Below are 16,784 nucleotides of genomic sequence, written 5' to 3'. Positions count from 1 at the left end.
ATGTCAATTCTTTCATGAAAATTGACTGGTTCCTATTTATTCACAGAAGTAAACGAAAAGCCTACATGTTTGCTGTATTCACAGAGCTCAAGGAATATAATATCAAGTGACACTATGACACAAATCACACGAAAAGTACAACAACTTGCAAGGCCAACCGAGAACAGAAAAGATGAGTTGTTGATAGGTTTGAGGAAGCAACAAAGGGATCAGCGATGCAGCTGTGAAAGCTGGCCATATTACTGTCAGCAAGATAACATCGGCTCCAAAAGCATACTCCAGCACGCAACAGGCATTTGCCAAGATCAACCTGACAAGAAGCTCTGTGACGGATCGCTCACTGTTCTCACTATTTACAGTCAGTGCTTCTAATCTGCCCACCGACATCCAGCTTGAGGTAACTGACATGCAATGTGAATGTGATTCAGAAAATGAAGGATAAATTTGGACGCATTTGGAACTACTTACCTTTGTGAACATTTTTCTCTGTGATGAACATCCATAAAACTGCCTTCCAGGCTCAAACAAAAGCACCTCAGTGACATTTTGGCAGCTCCACAGGAGTTCATTCATAATATTGATGCGTGTGTAAAGGCAAAGAAGTGCCGGGTTTCAGGGTTCAAGTTAAACAGTAAGTACTGTCTTCATGCAGAAATCTGCTTCAGAGGGTTTTCTTCCCTTACTGGAAAACAGTTCTCTAACATTTTCTTAAATTTTACTTGAACTGCATACATTTAACACAGGAAATGTATGTATTTCTATATTTTGACAAGTGTTTAGTCCATACGAAAACAAAAACATATCAAAGACATGCTGTTAGACACTGGCTTGCAAAAGCATAGCTCACTAAATGCAATTTAAAAAAATGTACTTGCACTTCTTTACATTAAAAAAAAGGTGAACTAGCCGAATGCATTGGTTACTTTTGTTTTTTTTAAAATGCCCTTATAGTTTTTGGTTGTCTGGCTCCCTTGATATCAAATTAGGCTCTTTGTAGCCCGCAAGTTAAAACGAGCTAGGTAAAGGTAAGTAGGTTAGGTAAAGGCTGGGTAAAGGTTTTCCAGTTTGGTTTGAAGCAACATATTCCACTGATGGATTTTACTGATATCTGTTTAATTATTTAATTGAAGTTCAGAGTCCCTTTCGTGTCTGTCATAATGTTTTACAGTCTCCGGTATCAGTTGGCAGTATGTTTTTTTTAATCACTAGCGGTAACAGTAGATTATGTGTGTGTTTTTCCTCTTGCTGTTTCCCTGTTTCCCTCTTTGACAAAGTTTTTTTCTGCTAACCTGGGCTAAATTACAAGTTAATAATTAACCATTAAAGAAGTGTTCATTGTTTACTGGCACCGCTAATGCAAAAAAGGGGCTATAAAACTAGAGGACAGGGGCACAAGATGAAGGCACATAGTGAATCAAAAAATCTAATTAAATGAACAGCAGGGCGACCAGAGGTCCCATGATTTTCACTCCATAATTTCTACCACATTGATTTCATGAGTCACAAATGCCTCACTAATGTATATAATAATGTTTTTAATGAATTTATGACACGTTGATTAACTATGACACATTTACATTAAGAATAAATGCTACAATATGTTACATTTATATAAAATCTAAAGGTTCAAACTTTTTAGCTTTTGATTCATACTTGAAATTTCTTTTTCCAAAAGGTGTACGCTGTGCTGGTTCTGTGTGACGGCTCCTTTGTAATAGGCTGATAAGGCTGAATATTACGTGCTTGACTGATAAAAAAATCATTCGATTTTATTATAGGTGCTTTCCACCATGTTCTTGTCTTTTTGCTACGCTTACAGATCAATGTTCAGTCCTTCGTCACCATCTGAGTCATCTCCTGGTTCCTCTATTTTCACGCCTAGGCCACTGTCCAAATCGGTATCAGCAAACAAGACCTTGGAGTTTTTTTGTGGTTTTCCATCCCGGTCATGTTTTTTGCTGCTTGAGGGGGGTTCCTCATCTTCCTCCTCGCTGTCCTCCCTGTTGTCTGGGAGAATGACTACCTCTTCCTTGGCACTGGGGTCAATGTCTGCCTTAAACCAGACAGACTTGTACCCCTCCTCCACACGCCTCTCCTTTGTCAGGATGGGTTTTACTTCCTTCTCGCTGTCAGCCTTATCTGAGCCTACATCACTGGTGTCATCAGGCAAAAGGTCATGCAGTGGTGCAGAAGACCTTTCGATGGCCTCTTTGGTTGGGATATCCCATGCTGGTTTTGGTGTCTGTACACTTTTTGTCTCTGGACCACTTGAGCCCGTGCTTCCTCCGTCATCATCACGCTGGAAGGCTTCATTGGTGTACTGGATGCCCTCTTTTTGGCCTGGGCCTTGACCCAGCTGTGGATAGAACAACAGAAAGGGGAGAACATTTATAAACAAGAGGACTTGAAAGTGTTATTTACAACAAGCTGCTACAGCAGTCTATACAATGAATATATATTTTCATGGAAAAGCATCAGAAACCCTTCCCTTCAGACTTGTTTTTGAATCAAGGATTCACAATGGTAAAACTGTGTCCTTACTATGACTTCCACTAGACATCTTCTACACTTAGCTTGCTGTTTTGAATCTCCTTTAATGCTGTTTCATAAAGTAAACCCTAATGATGAGAAAAAATGACCTCAAATGCTTTAGTCAGGGAATATATTTATTCAGCTAACAGTCTTCATTTTATTCTATATGATGAATACTGACACAAAACTCTGTCTATTCATATTATAAATGCTCTTGTTCAATTGTAGATGTTGGACTGTATTGTAACACCGATTCAACATTTGCCCTAAATCTTACTATGAACTATGCAGTCAACAAGAATTCATATAAAAGAGAAAGGGCTAGCTTAAGAAATTTAGAGCCACAGACTATTCAGGGAAGTTAACAACCAGAATCAAAGGAAATAACCCAAAAGGGCGACCGTGATTCAGGGGGTTGGGAAGCTCATCTTGTAACCGGAAGGTTACCGGTTCGATCCCCAGATCTGTCTGTCCTGGTCATTGTGTCCTTGGGCAAGGCACTTCACCCTACCGCCTACTGCTGTTGGCCAGAGGGGCCAATGGTGTGATATGGCAGCCTCGCTTCTGTCAGTCTGCCCCAGGGCAGCTGTGGCTACAACTGTAGCTTGCCTCCACCAGTGTGTGAATGTGAGGGTGAATGAACAGTGGAATTGTAAAGCGCTTTGAGTGTCTAGAAAAGCGCTATTTAAATGCAATCCATTATTATTATTAAAAGCTACAGGTAAAACACTGCACACTGCTAAATCCATGTGGACTTCTTTCCAGAATACAGAAAAAATGTTCAAGGTTAATATTCTACTAATTAAATTACTCTTAGACTAGTTGGAGCTAAAAGAGAAGTGAGCAAAGAGAAATAATCAGAAGGAGGAAGACATGAATTGAATTTCCCCTTGGGGATTAATAAAGTATCTATCTATCTATCTATCTGTTTACAAAAGATTAGCAAAAAGGTCCTGATCGCCAAAGGGGTTTTTTTTATTGTGGGTTATTGTTGAGCTAGCTTCAGAAAACTTCCCCTGAAGGACTATTGACACAGAATCTGATGGGAAGTTTCTTTCATCCACTGAAACAGACACTCTGACTTTGCATGTAGCATAATTGGGCCCTTCCTGTAGCTTCCATTAGATATTTGTTTCCCCAGTTTATCGTAGTCTTCCCATTGCTTAAAATTACCTCAAAAATATTTGTCATATTTATGTTAATTCATCTGGCTGTTGACAGATATTCTGTGGGATGAATATTGAACACAGAATAGAATAATTAATTGATCCTCTGGTGTTTGTTCACTTACAAGAAATGAACAGTCTTTAATTGTTATGATAGTTTAACATTAATGGAGACAGAATGTCAACCAAAAATCCAGAAAAAACCCCCACACTCGGTGTGGGGATTTGGTGTTCTAGTTACCAAGCAGCCAAGATACCTACAGGATTTTGAGTTTCTGTAAAGAGCAGTGGGTCAAAATCCCTCCACAGGTGTGTGCAAACCTGGTGACCAGCTACAAGAAACATCTTACCACTGTGCTTGAAAACAAGGGTTCTTAGTGTGAATTTATGCTATAATTTAGCCTGAATCTCAAAGGTCACAAGGTGACAAGTGAAAATAGTACAAATAAAAGATTTCATAAGGAATCTTTTATCTTGTCCTTAAATCTGTTCAGCTGAAACCAAGGTGGTCAAAAATGAAAATGTGTGAATAGTAAGGACCAACGTGTTGGAAAGGGATGAGTCTGGATGAATGTGAAAGTTCACCCACACCTAAACCTTAAACTTACGGAGCTTCGAAATATGTTGGCTTCAAAGATCTTCTTCCAGTCTGCCTTCCCCTTTTGCATGCGATGGACAAGCACGCCAATGACCACCAGACAAATTAACAGGAGAGCGCCCAGGGTTGCACCCAGTGCTGCCATCTCCACTGTTCCATATTCACCAGATGGGTTGATGACTGCAGAAACAATAAAAAACCCTCATTAAAGAGTCTAAACCCTTTTTGTAAACTGAAGTGTTTTTCATCAAATGCTTTTTATTGGAATGATAATTCTAACTGTAAATGTCTGATTAATCTTTGTTACTTGGAATAGACATTTTAGGCAAAACGTAGAAGTTTAGCACACTAAAGCTGTGGTTAAGTAACTTTAACACAAAAACTGATAGATTAAGACTGGTTTGGTAAGGGTTGACTGCACATAGCTTAAGAAAAATGAAATGACAGATACATAATGTGGATTATAGATATGCCACTTACTAAAAATGCCATGCTAAAAGTCCATACTGAACAAGTGGCGAGCTCAAAAATCAAGACAAAGCCAAGAACTGCAGTTCCTCAAGTCAAAGGAGTTTGCAAAGAAACCTGGAATACCTGGATGACTGAGAACCTTCACAGACATGCAGTTCCTCAAGTGGCCACTTGAGACTTGCTAGTCGAACCCATAAACTCCCCTGTTAAAACGCCTAATGCAGAGTTTTCTCCTTTATAACAACTCAGGAGAAAGTGATTGGATAGTGGATCTGGGTGCCTAGTCTGGTGCAGTGTCCACTGCACCAGACTAGCTTCTCCTAGATGTAATCTTGTCTACTGTAAGTCATTAAACCAGACCACACCATTGTGTTTGTGCTGTTGATGCCTTTTGAAGGAATTTAAATGGATTATCTAACTAATAATAACTAATAATATGGCTTTCTAATATATCCAAATTCTAACATCAAATAAGAACAAAGGGAAACAGCATGGCAGTAGCTGACATGCTAATATTAGAGTTTCAAAATGCATGGACAGATCAACATCCATCTATTATGCTGTGTATGAACTTGACATATACACATTTTAAGCTTCCAGAACATATTGAAGATTTATTTGAACTAGCCTTTACTGCACTTTTTTTTATTTTATTTATTATTTATTTATTTAGGAATAACTGCTGTGATGAATGAGTAGTATATGGGCCAATACTTAATGCTTAATATCAACAATGAGACTTTTAAGACATTTTTATAGCTTTGGAACAATGCGAAAAAAGACTTTATAGGAAATTAGAAGTATATTCCTGTCTAAAATAAGGCTGGATGACAATAAAAATTATTAATATTTTAGGAACTTTTCATCTGAACTTTATGATTTTTTAATCTAAACAAATATTCAAGCTTTTTTGTGGGATTTAAAAAAACAAACATTTTTAGTCTCAAAGATTATCCAAATTTTTTTGTTTCCTGTGAATTTCATTTATTTTCTTTTCCATGTACTACCCCTTTTCCCTAGGTCATTTCTAAAAATAATAACAAAAATAACAAAACAAAAATATGTGTGTGTGTTAAAATATGTGGTGGTAAATCCTTTGTTTGCCTGGCAATGGTTGTTTTTAGATTTACTGCTAGTTTGTGTGTGTTTTTTTTCCAAAGGACCACATTTGATCTGATGAAGAGTAATGGGTAAGCACCTGGTGGTGCCTTGCTGGGAGTGGGCTTAGTGGCTGAAGAACTGTCTTCAGTGGACGTAGCAGAGTTAGTGGTGCTCTCACTGGGGCTGGTCGTTGAGACGCTGGTGCTGGTTGTGGATTCACCTATGGTTGTGGAAGTCATAAAGTCTGTAGTAGTCTGAGGTAAACTGGTGGTGGTGATACCTGGGAGGAGAGCACACTTTGAAGCTTAGTGGTTTTACCTGTGTCCTCATTTTCTGCTTGAGGTGTCTATACACGGCCATTTTAGCATTCTTGAAAGGTCTTTGCAAGCCACATGGACATGAATCTTGATGCATGTAGATAATCCTTGTTCAGTCTGGGCCAGGATATAGCTGTTATTCTTCTGCTATCTGTCTTACTGCCACACTCCGCTGGATTGGCCATGACAACTCAAGGACACATCATATAGGCAGGCTTTGTGGCCTCAAATCAACAAGACTTTCTTCTTTGTTGGAGTTCCAAACATTTTACTGTGCACATATTACTTCCATATATTCCATTTGGGTTGGTTTGTCGAGTGCAATTGTTGTTAAGATCAGTGCCATTTCAAGAAAGATTCCTATTTGGTGGGCGAGTAGACATATGTCATAATTGCAGTCGCACTGCAAGATGGTCATCCTAAACTTCTGACACCATCAAAAGTTCATCCAGGACTGTCTTTGGTTGTAAACCAACTTTGAGCATCAGTCATGGTGTGATAGCCCATGGTGTGGGCCACTGTTTTAGAGTCCCAATTCTTTCACATTGTCCCTCTTTCATCTGGGACATTCAAAATTACACTCTAAATATTGGTATTATAAGTTATTCAGATTGGGTGCAAAGTAAATTTTCATCATAATTTTTTTGCAAGACCTTGAATCATGTTTAAGGCAAAGTTTTTAAGTTACTGACACAAAAAGAGAAAATCAGATTGACAAGGGGTAAAAAAATAAAAGAAACTTGCATTTTAAGTTTAAAGGGGTACAAATCAACAAAGAACACAAAAGGAGAAGACAGCAGCAGTGGAAGGAACAATTAACATTTCAGTAAAGACCAAGAAAAAACACATAGTAGGGACAGAAGGGTAACAATGTACAGGAGAAATCAATCCAATAAATAAAAGTGGGAAAAAAACAAAACCAAGAAGACAAAGAAACCCTCCTTAAAAACCAACTTTCAAAATAAAACAAGAAATAAACTGAAAGAGGGATAAACTCACAGAGACATTAAAATGCTGATATGGAAACCCAGGAATCATAGAAAGGGACATAAAGAAGATTAATTATTACATTTACATCTTGGTTCTTCTAGATTAATTTCACAAATTCATAAAACGATTTTTTGGATCATTGAAAATCAGCTATATAGACATAGAAGATCTTTCAGTTGAGAACACTTAAAACAACAAAATCTTGATTTATAAATTATGTTCGAATGTACTTGATGAACAAAAGGGGGGGGGGGGGTTGCTAAGGAGTTAGAGTACTTCACACTCTTGTAGTCCACATGCTGAAGTATCCTCAGGCAAGGTACCCTAGTACATCCTCTGGTGAGGGAGTGTGTGTGGACGTGAATAGATAGTACTGTATAAAAGTACTGTATAAATATGTGTGTGTGATTGGGTGAATGGGACTTGTTGTAGAGCTTTGAGCTTTGACTGAGTAGAAAGGTGCTATACAAGTATCAGCCCATTTGTTGGATTGACAGAACAAGTAGAGTCAGCAGCATATTGTGGAAGGTTTCATTTACCTAATTTCACCTGCACTGACAGCTGAGCTGTGGCTGTTTCATCATTGGTTGAATCTACTGCCAATACCTGAAAGTTCAAAGAAGAAGTTGAATGCTTGATAAGAAACTTGCTCACTTCATCAGTCATTTTAACTTTAACTAGACTTGTACACTCACTTCCAGGGACAGGGTTTCCTCTGGAAGTTCCTTAGTCATGAATAAGAAGCCGTTAATTATGGAGAATTCGCTCCTCCCGTTAACGGAATAAGTGATGTGGGGATTCAGACCCTGTTTCAACATATGTAGGAAAAAAAAGTTGGTGCTGAGCATGAAGTAGATCGAAAACTCCCCAAAGACTTTGTTAGTAATCAAACACACTCTGATACAATGGATAAGTCGTTTGCCACTAAACTGCATAATGTCATGAAATAATGTATAAGTCTCTCCATCAGTGAAAATAACTACATCATGTCTGGAAACAGTTGACAGAATGGCTGGACATGCACCACTGCTGGCTGTTACCAAAATGAGCTTTCACTTAACAAACTTGTACATAACAAAAGTCAAACAGTCTTGCTGGAACATCCTTTTGTTTTTAAACAAATAATCAATACAAGTGTTTGTAAACTACATTTAAATGGCATTTCAGGAAATTTACAAAAGATGCTAAGGAAACATTATGAAATGGATCATTGAGACATAGAACTGTTAGCTCTAATTTCCCACTTCCAAGTTTGGGAACACAGCCTATGAGCAGGTATCATCCATCCATCCATCCATCCATCCATCCATCCATCCATCCATCCATCCATCCATCCATCCATCCATCCATCCATCCATCCATCCATCCATCTTTTCACCTCAACAAAGCATAAACACTTGTTTCACCTAGTCACATTGGTGTTTAGGGGTTTGAGTAACTGCATTTTACCGCTGTGGCAGCATAATCTTCATCTGTGGCGATAATCTGCAGTGGTGTGTCCTTGTTTGTCAGATCCATCGCCATGGCGCCTACTGAAGAGATGACTCCTTCATACTGATCTTTCTGAAATTTTGGGAGGTGTAAGCTTTTGACTTGGACACTGATTGTGATGGTAGTGGTGGCAAACTGATGAGTGTTCACTTTCTGACTGGCCTGTGAAAGAAAAACACAGCTGAAAACATCAGGATTGTATAATACTGAAATAAATTCCCTGAGATTAACCTGACAAAGAAATTCATACATTTAAATTATTGATGTAATAATTTAAGAAGATTTTTTGCCAATTTTATGTCATGTTTAGGGACCAGCAGACTGCCTGTCTGCTCTTTATAGGCAAGAAGATTCTCGCTTCAGTTTGGGAATGAGAATCGGCCTCAGGTGGAGGACATATAGCAGAATGTGGCACCATTGGAAGTAATGCAGATGTTGAAGTGACTGATTTACCAGACTGTAAGAACAATGCACATACACAATGACAGTAAAGGGCTGTTCTATTCTATTCTAAAATTAATTTTAGTTCAATATCAAAGGATATATTAAATACATGTTGAACTAAGAATTAAGTAACTATTTGTAACTTTGTTTTGTAAAATATATTATAAATCTAAATAAAGTAAACCTTAATAAAAGTTTTTCTCCTGTTCATTAAATTTAAAACTCTGAATCGACCAGAATCTGAGTGATCCTGTGAACATCAACAATAGGCCTCTGTGGGAAAGTTTAAGCTGGGCTTTCTTTTTTGTTTTTGTTCTTTTTTACTGTTTTGGTTACATCCTACATCCATTTACTTCCATCTATAAAAACCCAGTTTGATTACAGTTTTTAGCACAGATGACACCATCATCATTCAGTAACAGCAAAAGAATATGTTGTGTTTACCAGCACTGTCAAAGTGATCGTCCCCAACACATCAGCTGGCTTCAGCATGGTAATGTTCCCCGTGTTTGAGTTGATCTCGAACAGACCAGCTTCATTTCCTGCAAACACAGACAAACTAGGCTTCTTCTTTCTGCTAATAATCAACAACTTTACAATTTTTAGTTATAATTCAAGTTATATACCACTTAGGAATGAATACGTTATCTCCTCATTTATTCCAGAGTCTCCATCAATGGCGTACAGAGGTCCTGGTTTCAGTGGTAACACTCCAGGCTGTGAAAGCAAAATCACAGTTATGGCCTCAAAGTGTTTATCAGGTCATCCAACGGCATTTAAAACCTTCTGATTCATTAACAGTATTGAAAGTTGAAAAGATAAAATACCCCTTTATATAATACTTTATATATGTATATAATACATATAATTACTATAGTGGGAGTAACTCACCTCCTGTTCATTAAGGACAACAAATCCAGTATAGCCGCTACTCTGGCAAATCACATTCTCGCCCATGTCATGTGTGGTGCACGGCTGGAACCATGGCGGTCTGTTGTCCCCATCTAAGATAGTGACTGCAATAGTTGTGGTGGCAGTATATCTTTCTGGTTCTTGTGTGTCCTAAAAAATGTCGGAAGAAGAACCATCCAAATGCCAGAAAGAAAAACTATAGGTATCCTCCAGAGTTAGGAGGAAACTGCTATTGTGTATAATCAGAAATGTTGACTACTCACCAGAACTTCCAATACCAGCTGCACATTTTTGACTTTTTCATAATCAAGACGTGCATTAACAAGAATAACTGCGCTAGTCTGTGACTGCAGTCTAAAGTAACCCTGCAGATATGAAGAAGGAAATAAAAATGTTTAGATCATTGTGCATCTTTGATCTTACTCTGGTCAAAGATGGTGGAACTAATATCTGCTGTCTCATGTGAGACAAAAGAAAAAAGTCTTACAGATTCAGGTGTGAGTGTATAGTAGAGCGTGGGGGGGTTGTCCAAGTCTTTGGCAGTGAACTGACCCACAGTGGTCCCTATAGCTGCCATCTATTTAAAAAAAAAGTACCACTAAATAAGGTACATTTAAACAGATGATACGAGGGCTATCTACTCGTGCCACAACACAAAAATTAATAAATAGATTAAAGAATTACAAAGACAAATAATAACTTCTCTATTATTTCAAACCTTACCTCACTGACTTGAACATCGTACGGATTTTTATCAAAGACGGGAGGGTTATCATTCAAATTGCCAATGAGTACAATGATGACGATGTTTGTCTGGAAACAGATTTAATTTGACATTAGTGTATTAGTGTAAACATACAGCTGAGTGAAAAACTGAAGATATTTATTGTTAAACCTGCTCAGCGTGTTTAAAGGCAGTTTTACCGTCAGTCCTGTGGTTGTTTTACACGTGATGCGGACCGGAAAACTTTTTTCAATCTGTAAACAAAACAAATTTTATGCTCAAGAGATTTTACTGTAGAAATGACACAAAGACGAGTTTTAATCTTATTGGTATTATTAGTCATGACTGACAGTACCTCATAGTCAAACACCTTTGCAGCTATCAGGTTGTTTCCATTAAGTGAAAATGGGTTCGGGTCTGCAGCTGGAGGAGTAAATTCAAGGGTCACATCTGGCTGGACAGTTATTGTCACAACAATGTCATCTATTCTGTTGTTTTCTGGAAACTGCACACTTGAAGGAGCAGAACACGCTGTTGGGGGAAAAGAAAAAAGACAGATATTCTAATTAAAGAGACAGACATTTGTCTGTTAGAATATGTCTGTTGTTCCCCTCGTTCCACAATAATTGAACCCACTCTGCTCCCAGAAACATTCATTTCTGGGAGCACAGTGGAAACCGCTCTGAGCGAAAGTGGTTTTATCACCTTGCCTTCATCTTTGTCTCAAAAGACAGTTTACAAAGAAGTAGAATTTGGAAAACCTGTGTAGTTTACTGAAATGTTGAGGAGTACAAGGAATAAACAGTCACAATAAAAATAGCACAGTTTAAAATGTTGACAAAGTCAAGTTAGTTTAATAAATGCATAAAGATTACAAGCTATTAAAAAAAATAAAATAAAAATAAAAACTGTAACTGCACATGGACTAGTAGAAGTTACTATTAGACATATTACAGGATTAGTGGAATAATGCATTAAACATCTGCAATTGTAATATTCCTTTGCACATTTATTAATGATGTTTGTTTGATGAACTTGACTATGACTTAAATGAACTATGAACAGAACAAACTAAAAAAAATGCACCAAACAGTGTGACAGCGTGTCTGTTGGCTTCTAGAGTTTTGACCCCCTCCCCTTTCTTTTCTTTCATTTCTTAGCTCACAGGCTTTCACTAGCTGTCCAATTCACTCTGATGATAATAATAATAATAATAATAATAATAATAATAATAATAATAATAAATAACACAAAAAAGACTAACAAGAGGAGCTTACAGAGAGTCTACAGTGCTCCTCTAGGCAAAGCAAATGTGTTTGACACGACACCGCCTTCAGACCATGAGTCTGCTAAAACTGCCTTACACGGCAGGTTATTGGACTCAAGCCTTTGGGTAGTGTGACTAGCACATAAGCATGATTACTCTGTACAGATTACATAATTGTTGTTTTTGACTGTCTGATTATTCTGTGAATGAAAATCACTGGATTGATCTAAGCAGGAAAAAAAACAAGTTCCAATATTGTCTGAAACCCAACGGGGCAACCACCGACTGTTACTGCTATTTTTAGAATTTACTAATATCATTTATTTGACTCAGTAGGATATTCTCCATCACCACGGCTGTTTGGCAAAAGCTGATTAGTGTGAGAACTAAGTACTGGTGTTGAACCCTTACCTTTGCAGAGATAAACATGTTTAGGATCAACATTTAAGGTAAAATATGTGACACTTGCATATATATGAAACATCTTAAAACACTGTTAATTGTATTTATTTTGAGACAGTTGTTTTGTGTGTTTTTTAACCCACTTTTTACAATACTTTTTTAAATGGCAGAAGTTAAGTCATTTGTATGTGTCATAGATACCACTGAACACACTGTTACGCAGCCCATTATTTTTTTATAGGAACAGAGATCAACAGTCAGGTAAACAACAGGTGAAACAACAGAGATGGATACTCACAGGTCTGAGCCAATGTTTGAAACGGAATCAGAAGGATGAAGCAGAGGAGTGTTGTCGCAGTGAAGTGTGGATAAATATTCTCCATGTCGTTGTCCGACTGTGTCTTCGTCAGTCCCGACTGATCTGCCTCTCGTCTGTGCTGATCTGCTTGCGTTTATGGCTGCACTGGACTTTTACCCATCATAAAACCCATTACATGTATTCCTGTTTGCTGTGAAGTCATATAAGGTCTTTTTCTTTGACTAATTGTCTTTTATTTGACAAGATTGACATGTCGATGCATGTTAATATTGTTTGCACATCTGCAGAAGTGATGATAGTATTTGATATCATTAAATTAAGTATTCCCTCATCTGCTTTTTCCTTAACTTTAGGACACTCGATGTGTCCTATCACAAGGTCATGTGTCTTGATTTATGGTTGACAACAGTGGGATAAACATAACACATACAACACTCCTAGTACAGAGGCCAGTACAGTGGTATTGAGACTGTTCAGTTGTTAAAAACTTTATACTGAATTTGACTAATATTATATGAATAAAAGACTTTTTTTCCTATTAATCCATACACAACCCATAATTAGACATGTTTGTACTTTATAGGAGCCACCCTTTGTGAACAAATGACTCTATCCACTTTTATGTGTTAGATGCCTAACACACTGTAAGTACAAGAAAGAATGAAGCAGAACAAAAGCAAAAACAGTTCCTTGAATGTTCACTTGATTCTGGCTGCAAAAATACGTCAGCCCTCATAGACTCGCATGATAAAATGTCCAACTTTACAGCAGCAATAACCCTGGTCTTTATGGCTGACTATCCCCTTTATGGCAACTGGACAGTGTTGATTTTTTTAATAACCCAACAGTTTCAATTACATTTAAGCTTGAAGTTAGGGTGTCCTGATGGGTGGCGTTTGACAGGAGGATGTCATTTAGGCTACTATTTCATATAAGGGCTTTGCCTTGGTTCATTTGAGTCACACAGCTGGACCTCTTGCCTGTGTTTGCTATATGCAATTTGGAATATTTAATATAGTAATCTAAAATAAATAAATAATAATAATAAATAATAATAGTAATAATAATAATAAAAAGGAGAGGAAGGAGAAAAAAGATAATAAACTCTGAGATACACTATTTTGAATTAAAAACAAAAAATATTTTCAACTGACTGGGTTTTTTTTGTGTGTTAACATGATCATTAATATATTATTTTAAATGCTATTAAAAAGATAGTGCCTTGGAGTAATTTGCTTTTTGGCTCATCCAGATAGCAAACAGATCAGTTTCTGCGTTGATGACGCATCTATCTATCAGTTCATCCATCTGTTCATACCTCTACAATTCACAAGAATTGCTACTCCTCCTAGAGCAGAATTCAGCAACTACATGCGGCTCTTTAGTGGGTAAAGAACCGCATGCAGCCCAGGACCCACTGGTTAGGGTTAACCTGACCCTATTAATACATATACTATATGTGTGTATGTAATATCCTCTCCCAGTTACACCCATCATCCACCCGTTGGTCCCCCATTACATCGTTCCTGACACCTGTGTGTGTCTGTTGTTTGGTAGAAGGAGCTATATAATATATAAGAAAGGAATATATAATTGTACTTTATGTTTTTCATAGCGCTTCTCGAAAAAGACTCCTGCCATTAGAACTAGCCCTGTTACATTTCAGATGCATTATTTGTCAGTGTGTTTCAAGCATTTTTTCATATCCATACCTTTTTTAATACGAGTATTATTTACGCTTTAAAGATGAGAGCTGTTCTTACTGAAGAAAATTGAAGTTGGAGGTTGAAAACAAGCTGCATTTTTAAATTAGAAGTGAAATTTAAATTCAAGTTGCTTGAGTTGAGCTATGTGTAAATACAACATGCACACCATGACTTGGATGGTTGGAGGATTTTTTCTTTAGGTGGCTTTGTGTTCAGGAACTGATCCTCCTGAGAACGGAGGTAGAAAAATATCTTTCAATAAAAATATCTTTCTTTAAATTTTTGGTGATTTGTGTGTCCACCACAGAGGAAATAAATGAACAGGCGGGGTCTCAGCACGATATTGCACAGACAATGTCTTCAAAAACCCTCACGAGCCTTTAGGTTTTCATTTAGCGCCACCTTCAGGACAAGTTATTGCGGCACAATGCATTCTTGTATGTACAAATATCAAATCCTCCATATAATTATGAAACACACTAGTCACTGAAAAGTACTTCATAAAACATATTTAATAACAAAGTGATGTGTTCCCACACTAAATAAGATAACAGCTGCATTTACACACATTTATTCAGATCATCAGTATCGTTGTTTTTCCAACTAACATCACATTGGATCTCCTCATCTCACTGAGAGTCTTCTACAGGTCGGTGGGCCAGTTGTTGTAGACAGATGGACACATGTACTGTTTCAGCAGCAGATTCACTTTCTCCGTGTCTGCTCCCACCGCACTGTGAACAAACACGACATAAAGAACATGCTGACACGTGCAGATAAAAACACAAAGAGCCAGTATAAACTGAAGAAAATATAAACTCTCTAATGATGTCTGCTGAACTAAAACCTTCAGTTATATTACTTTGTAGTAGCAGCACACCGTAACTATCTCCAGTTTTATATATTAGTATGTATCTAATTTTACATCCCAATGTTTTATGAAGAACAACGCTTCCAATTCATTCAAACCAGTGCAACACAAACCTGTTGTTGGAATTTGTGCTGTGGAGAATTATTCAGTGGGCATATTACTTCAAACTGTTCCTGTTTCTGCTTTTATTTGTTCATCTCTATGCTTACTACTTTTATCTGAGACCTATCTTAATAAGTCACTTGGAGATAACACTCTTGTCTGATTTTGATGCACAAACAGCGAAAAGTCAGCTTAGAGGGACTGCTGTGTATGGAGTCACAAGTTTTTCCATCATTAGTGAATGTGTTTCACTGTTCTTATAATGTGCCTGTCACATGTCGCACCTCTTCTTTATGCCTTGCATGCGGCGCAAAAAAGCGCAGATCGAGGTGTGTTTGGCTTTAGAGCGCAGAAACTCTGAGTATCTGTTTGAGAACTCGATGTCTCCCAGCTGCCTCCTGCGGTCTAGACCTGAAGACATCAGCTGCCTGAAACACAATCACATTAACATTCATCTCAGTTTTATGTTTACCTGTATATGATTTAGAATGTGCACAATTTTATCTACAATAAAAAGGAAATGCATCACTTATTACACAAATACTGTTGACGCTTTTTGTACAGTGGAAAAAAAGATGTTAGAGCTGACACTGGTGCCCCTCATCCACTTAAAGTAGCCCAATGCTAATGGAAGACAGTTGTGAGAGTCATGTCAGTGAGCTAAACAATAAGCTGAAACTCATCGCAAAAATGGCTCCAAAAAGTAGAGTAACAGCAGCAACAGTTAGGTCTTATTGCAAAATCTCACTCAGTGTATATGAGATCCAATCCCACATTTAAGTGAAGAATCACTTTTAATGTAAACTCACCTGAGTCTGGCCTCAAGCAGAGCATCTGCAGAATTTGCTGACAGAGACCATGGTGCGTTCAGGGGTCTGATTTGAGTCAGGAAGTCTTCCACTTCATCCTGGTCCCTGAGGTTACATGAAAGGAAGATGAACATTTCAAGAACATTTCTGAACTCTGTTGAGGAATCATAAATCTTTGTATAATAATTATAATTATTAGCTTACAATTTCAGATTGTTGAATTTTAGCAAAATCTGAAAGATTTGTTTGGGGATGGAACGTTACCTGACAGGAAGTGATGTGATGAGGTGGAGGAAGGAAAACAGCAGGAAAACCTGAGTGACGCTGATGGATGGCATCATGAAGATGGTAAAGATGATAATCTCCTTAGAAGGCAAGCAAATGATTCAGACTTTCTTCAGTAAACTTTTCTTAGGTTTGTTTAACAAAGTTTTCCTTGTGACCTGCGTCTCATCCAACACATCTGGAACAAACTACAATATCACCGGACCAAAATAATCCTGATTCAGAGCAAATTACCTGTTTATTTCTTTCTTCATACCATCCTCTCTTTCTTTCTGAA

The 16,784-nt window shown here is 37.6% G+C and overlaps 1 protein-coding gene across 1 annotated transcript; it reads right to left on the bottom strand.

Moving 5' to 3' along the window:
- Window positions 1–1,813: 1,813 nt before the first annotated feature.
- On the bottom strand, window positions 1,814–12,798 carry cdhr5b (cadherin-related family member 5b). The gene is made up of 15 exons (XM_063480327.1): window positions 12,714–12,798; window positions 11,102–11,277; window positions 10,947–11,000; window positions 10,746–10,835; window positions 10,510–10,599; window positions 10,286–10,387; window positions 10,002–10,172; window positions 9,737–9,827; window positions 9,555–9,652; window positions 8,625–8,828; window positions 7,871–7,981; window positions 7,715–7,781; window positions 5,966–6,148; window positions 4,307–4,476; window positions 1,814–2,356 (listed from the first exon to the last, which is right to left on the bottom strand). Exons 1-15 carry the CDS (start codon window positions 12,796–12,798, stop codon window positions 1,814–1,816), a joined length of 2,235 nt encoding a protein of 744 aa, XP_063336397.1.
- Window positions 12,799–16,784: the final 3,986 nt, after the last annotated feature.

The sequence above is a fragment of the Pelmatolapia mariae genome, linkage group LG7 (assembly GCF_036321145.2).
Source record: "Pelmatolapia mariae isolate MD_Pm_ZW linkage group LG7, Pm_UMD_F_2, whole genome shotgun sequence".
Classification (NCBI taxonomy): Eukaryota; Metazoa; Chordata; class Actinopteri; order Cichliformes; family Cichlidae; genus Pelmatolapia; species Pelmatolapia mariae.
This window is presented reverse-complemented; position numbering and strand designations above follow the sequence as displayed.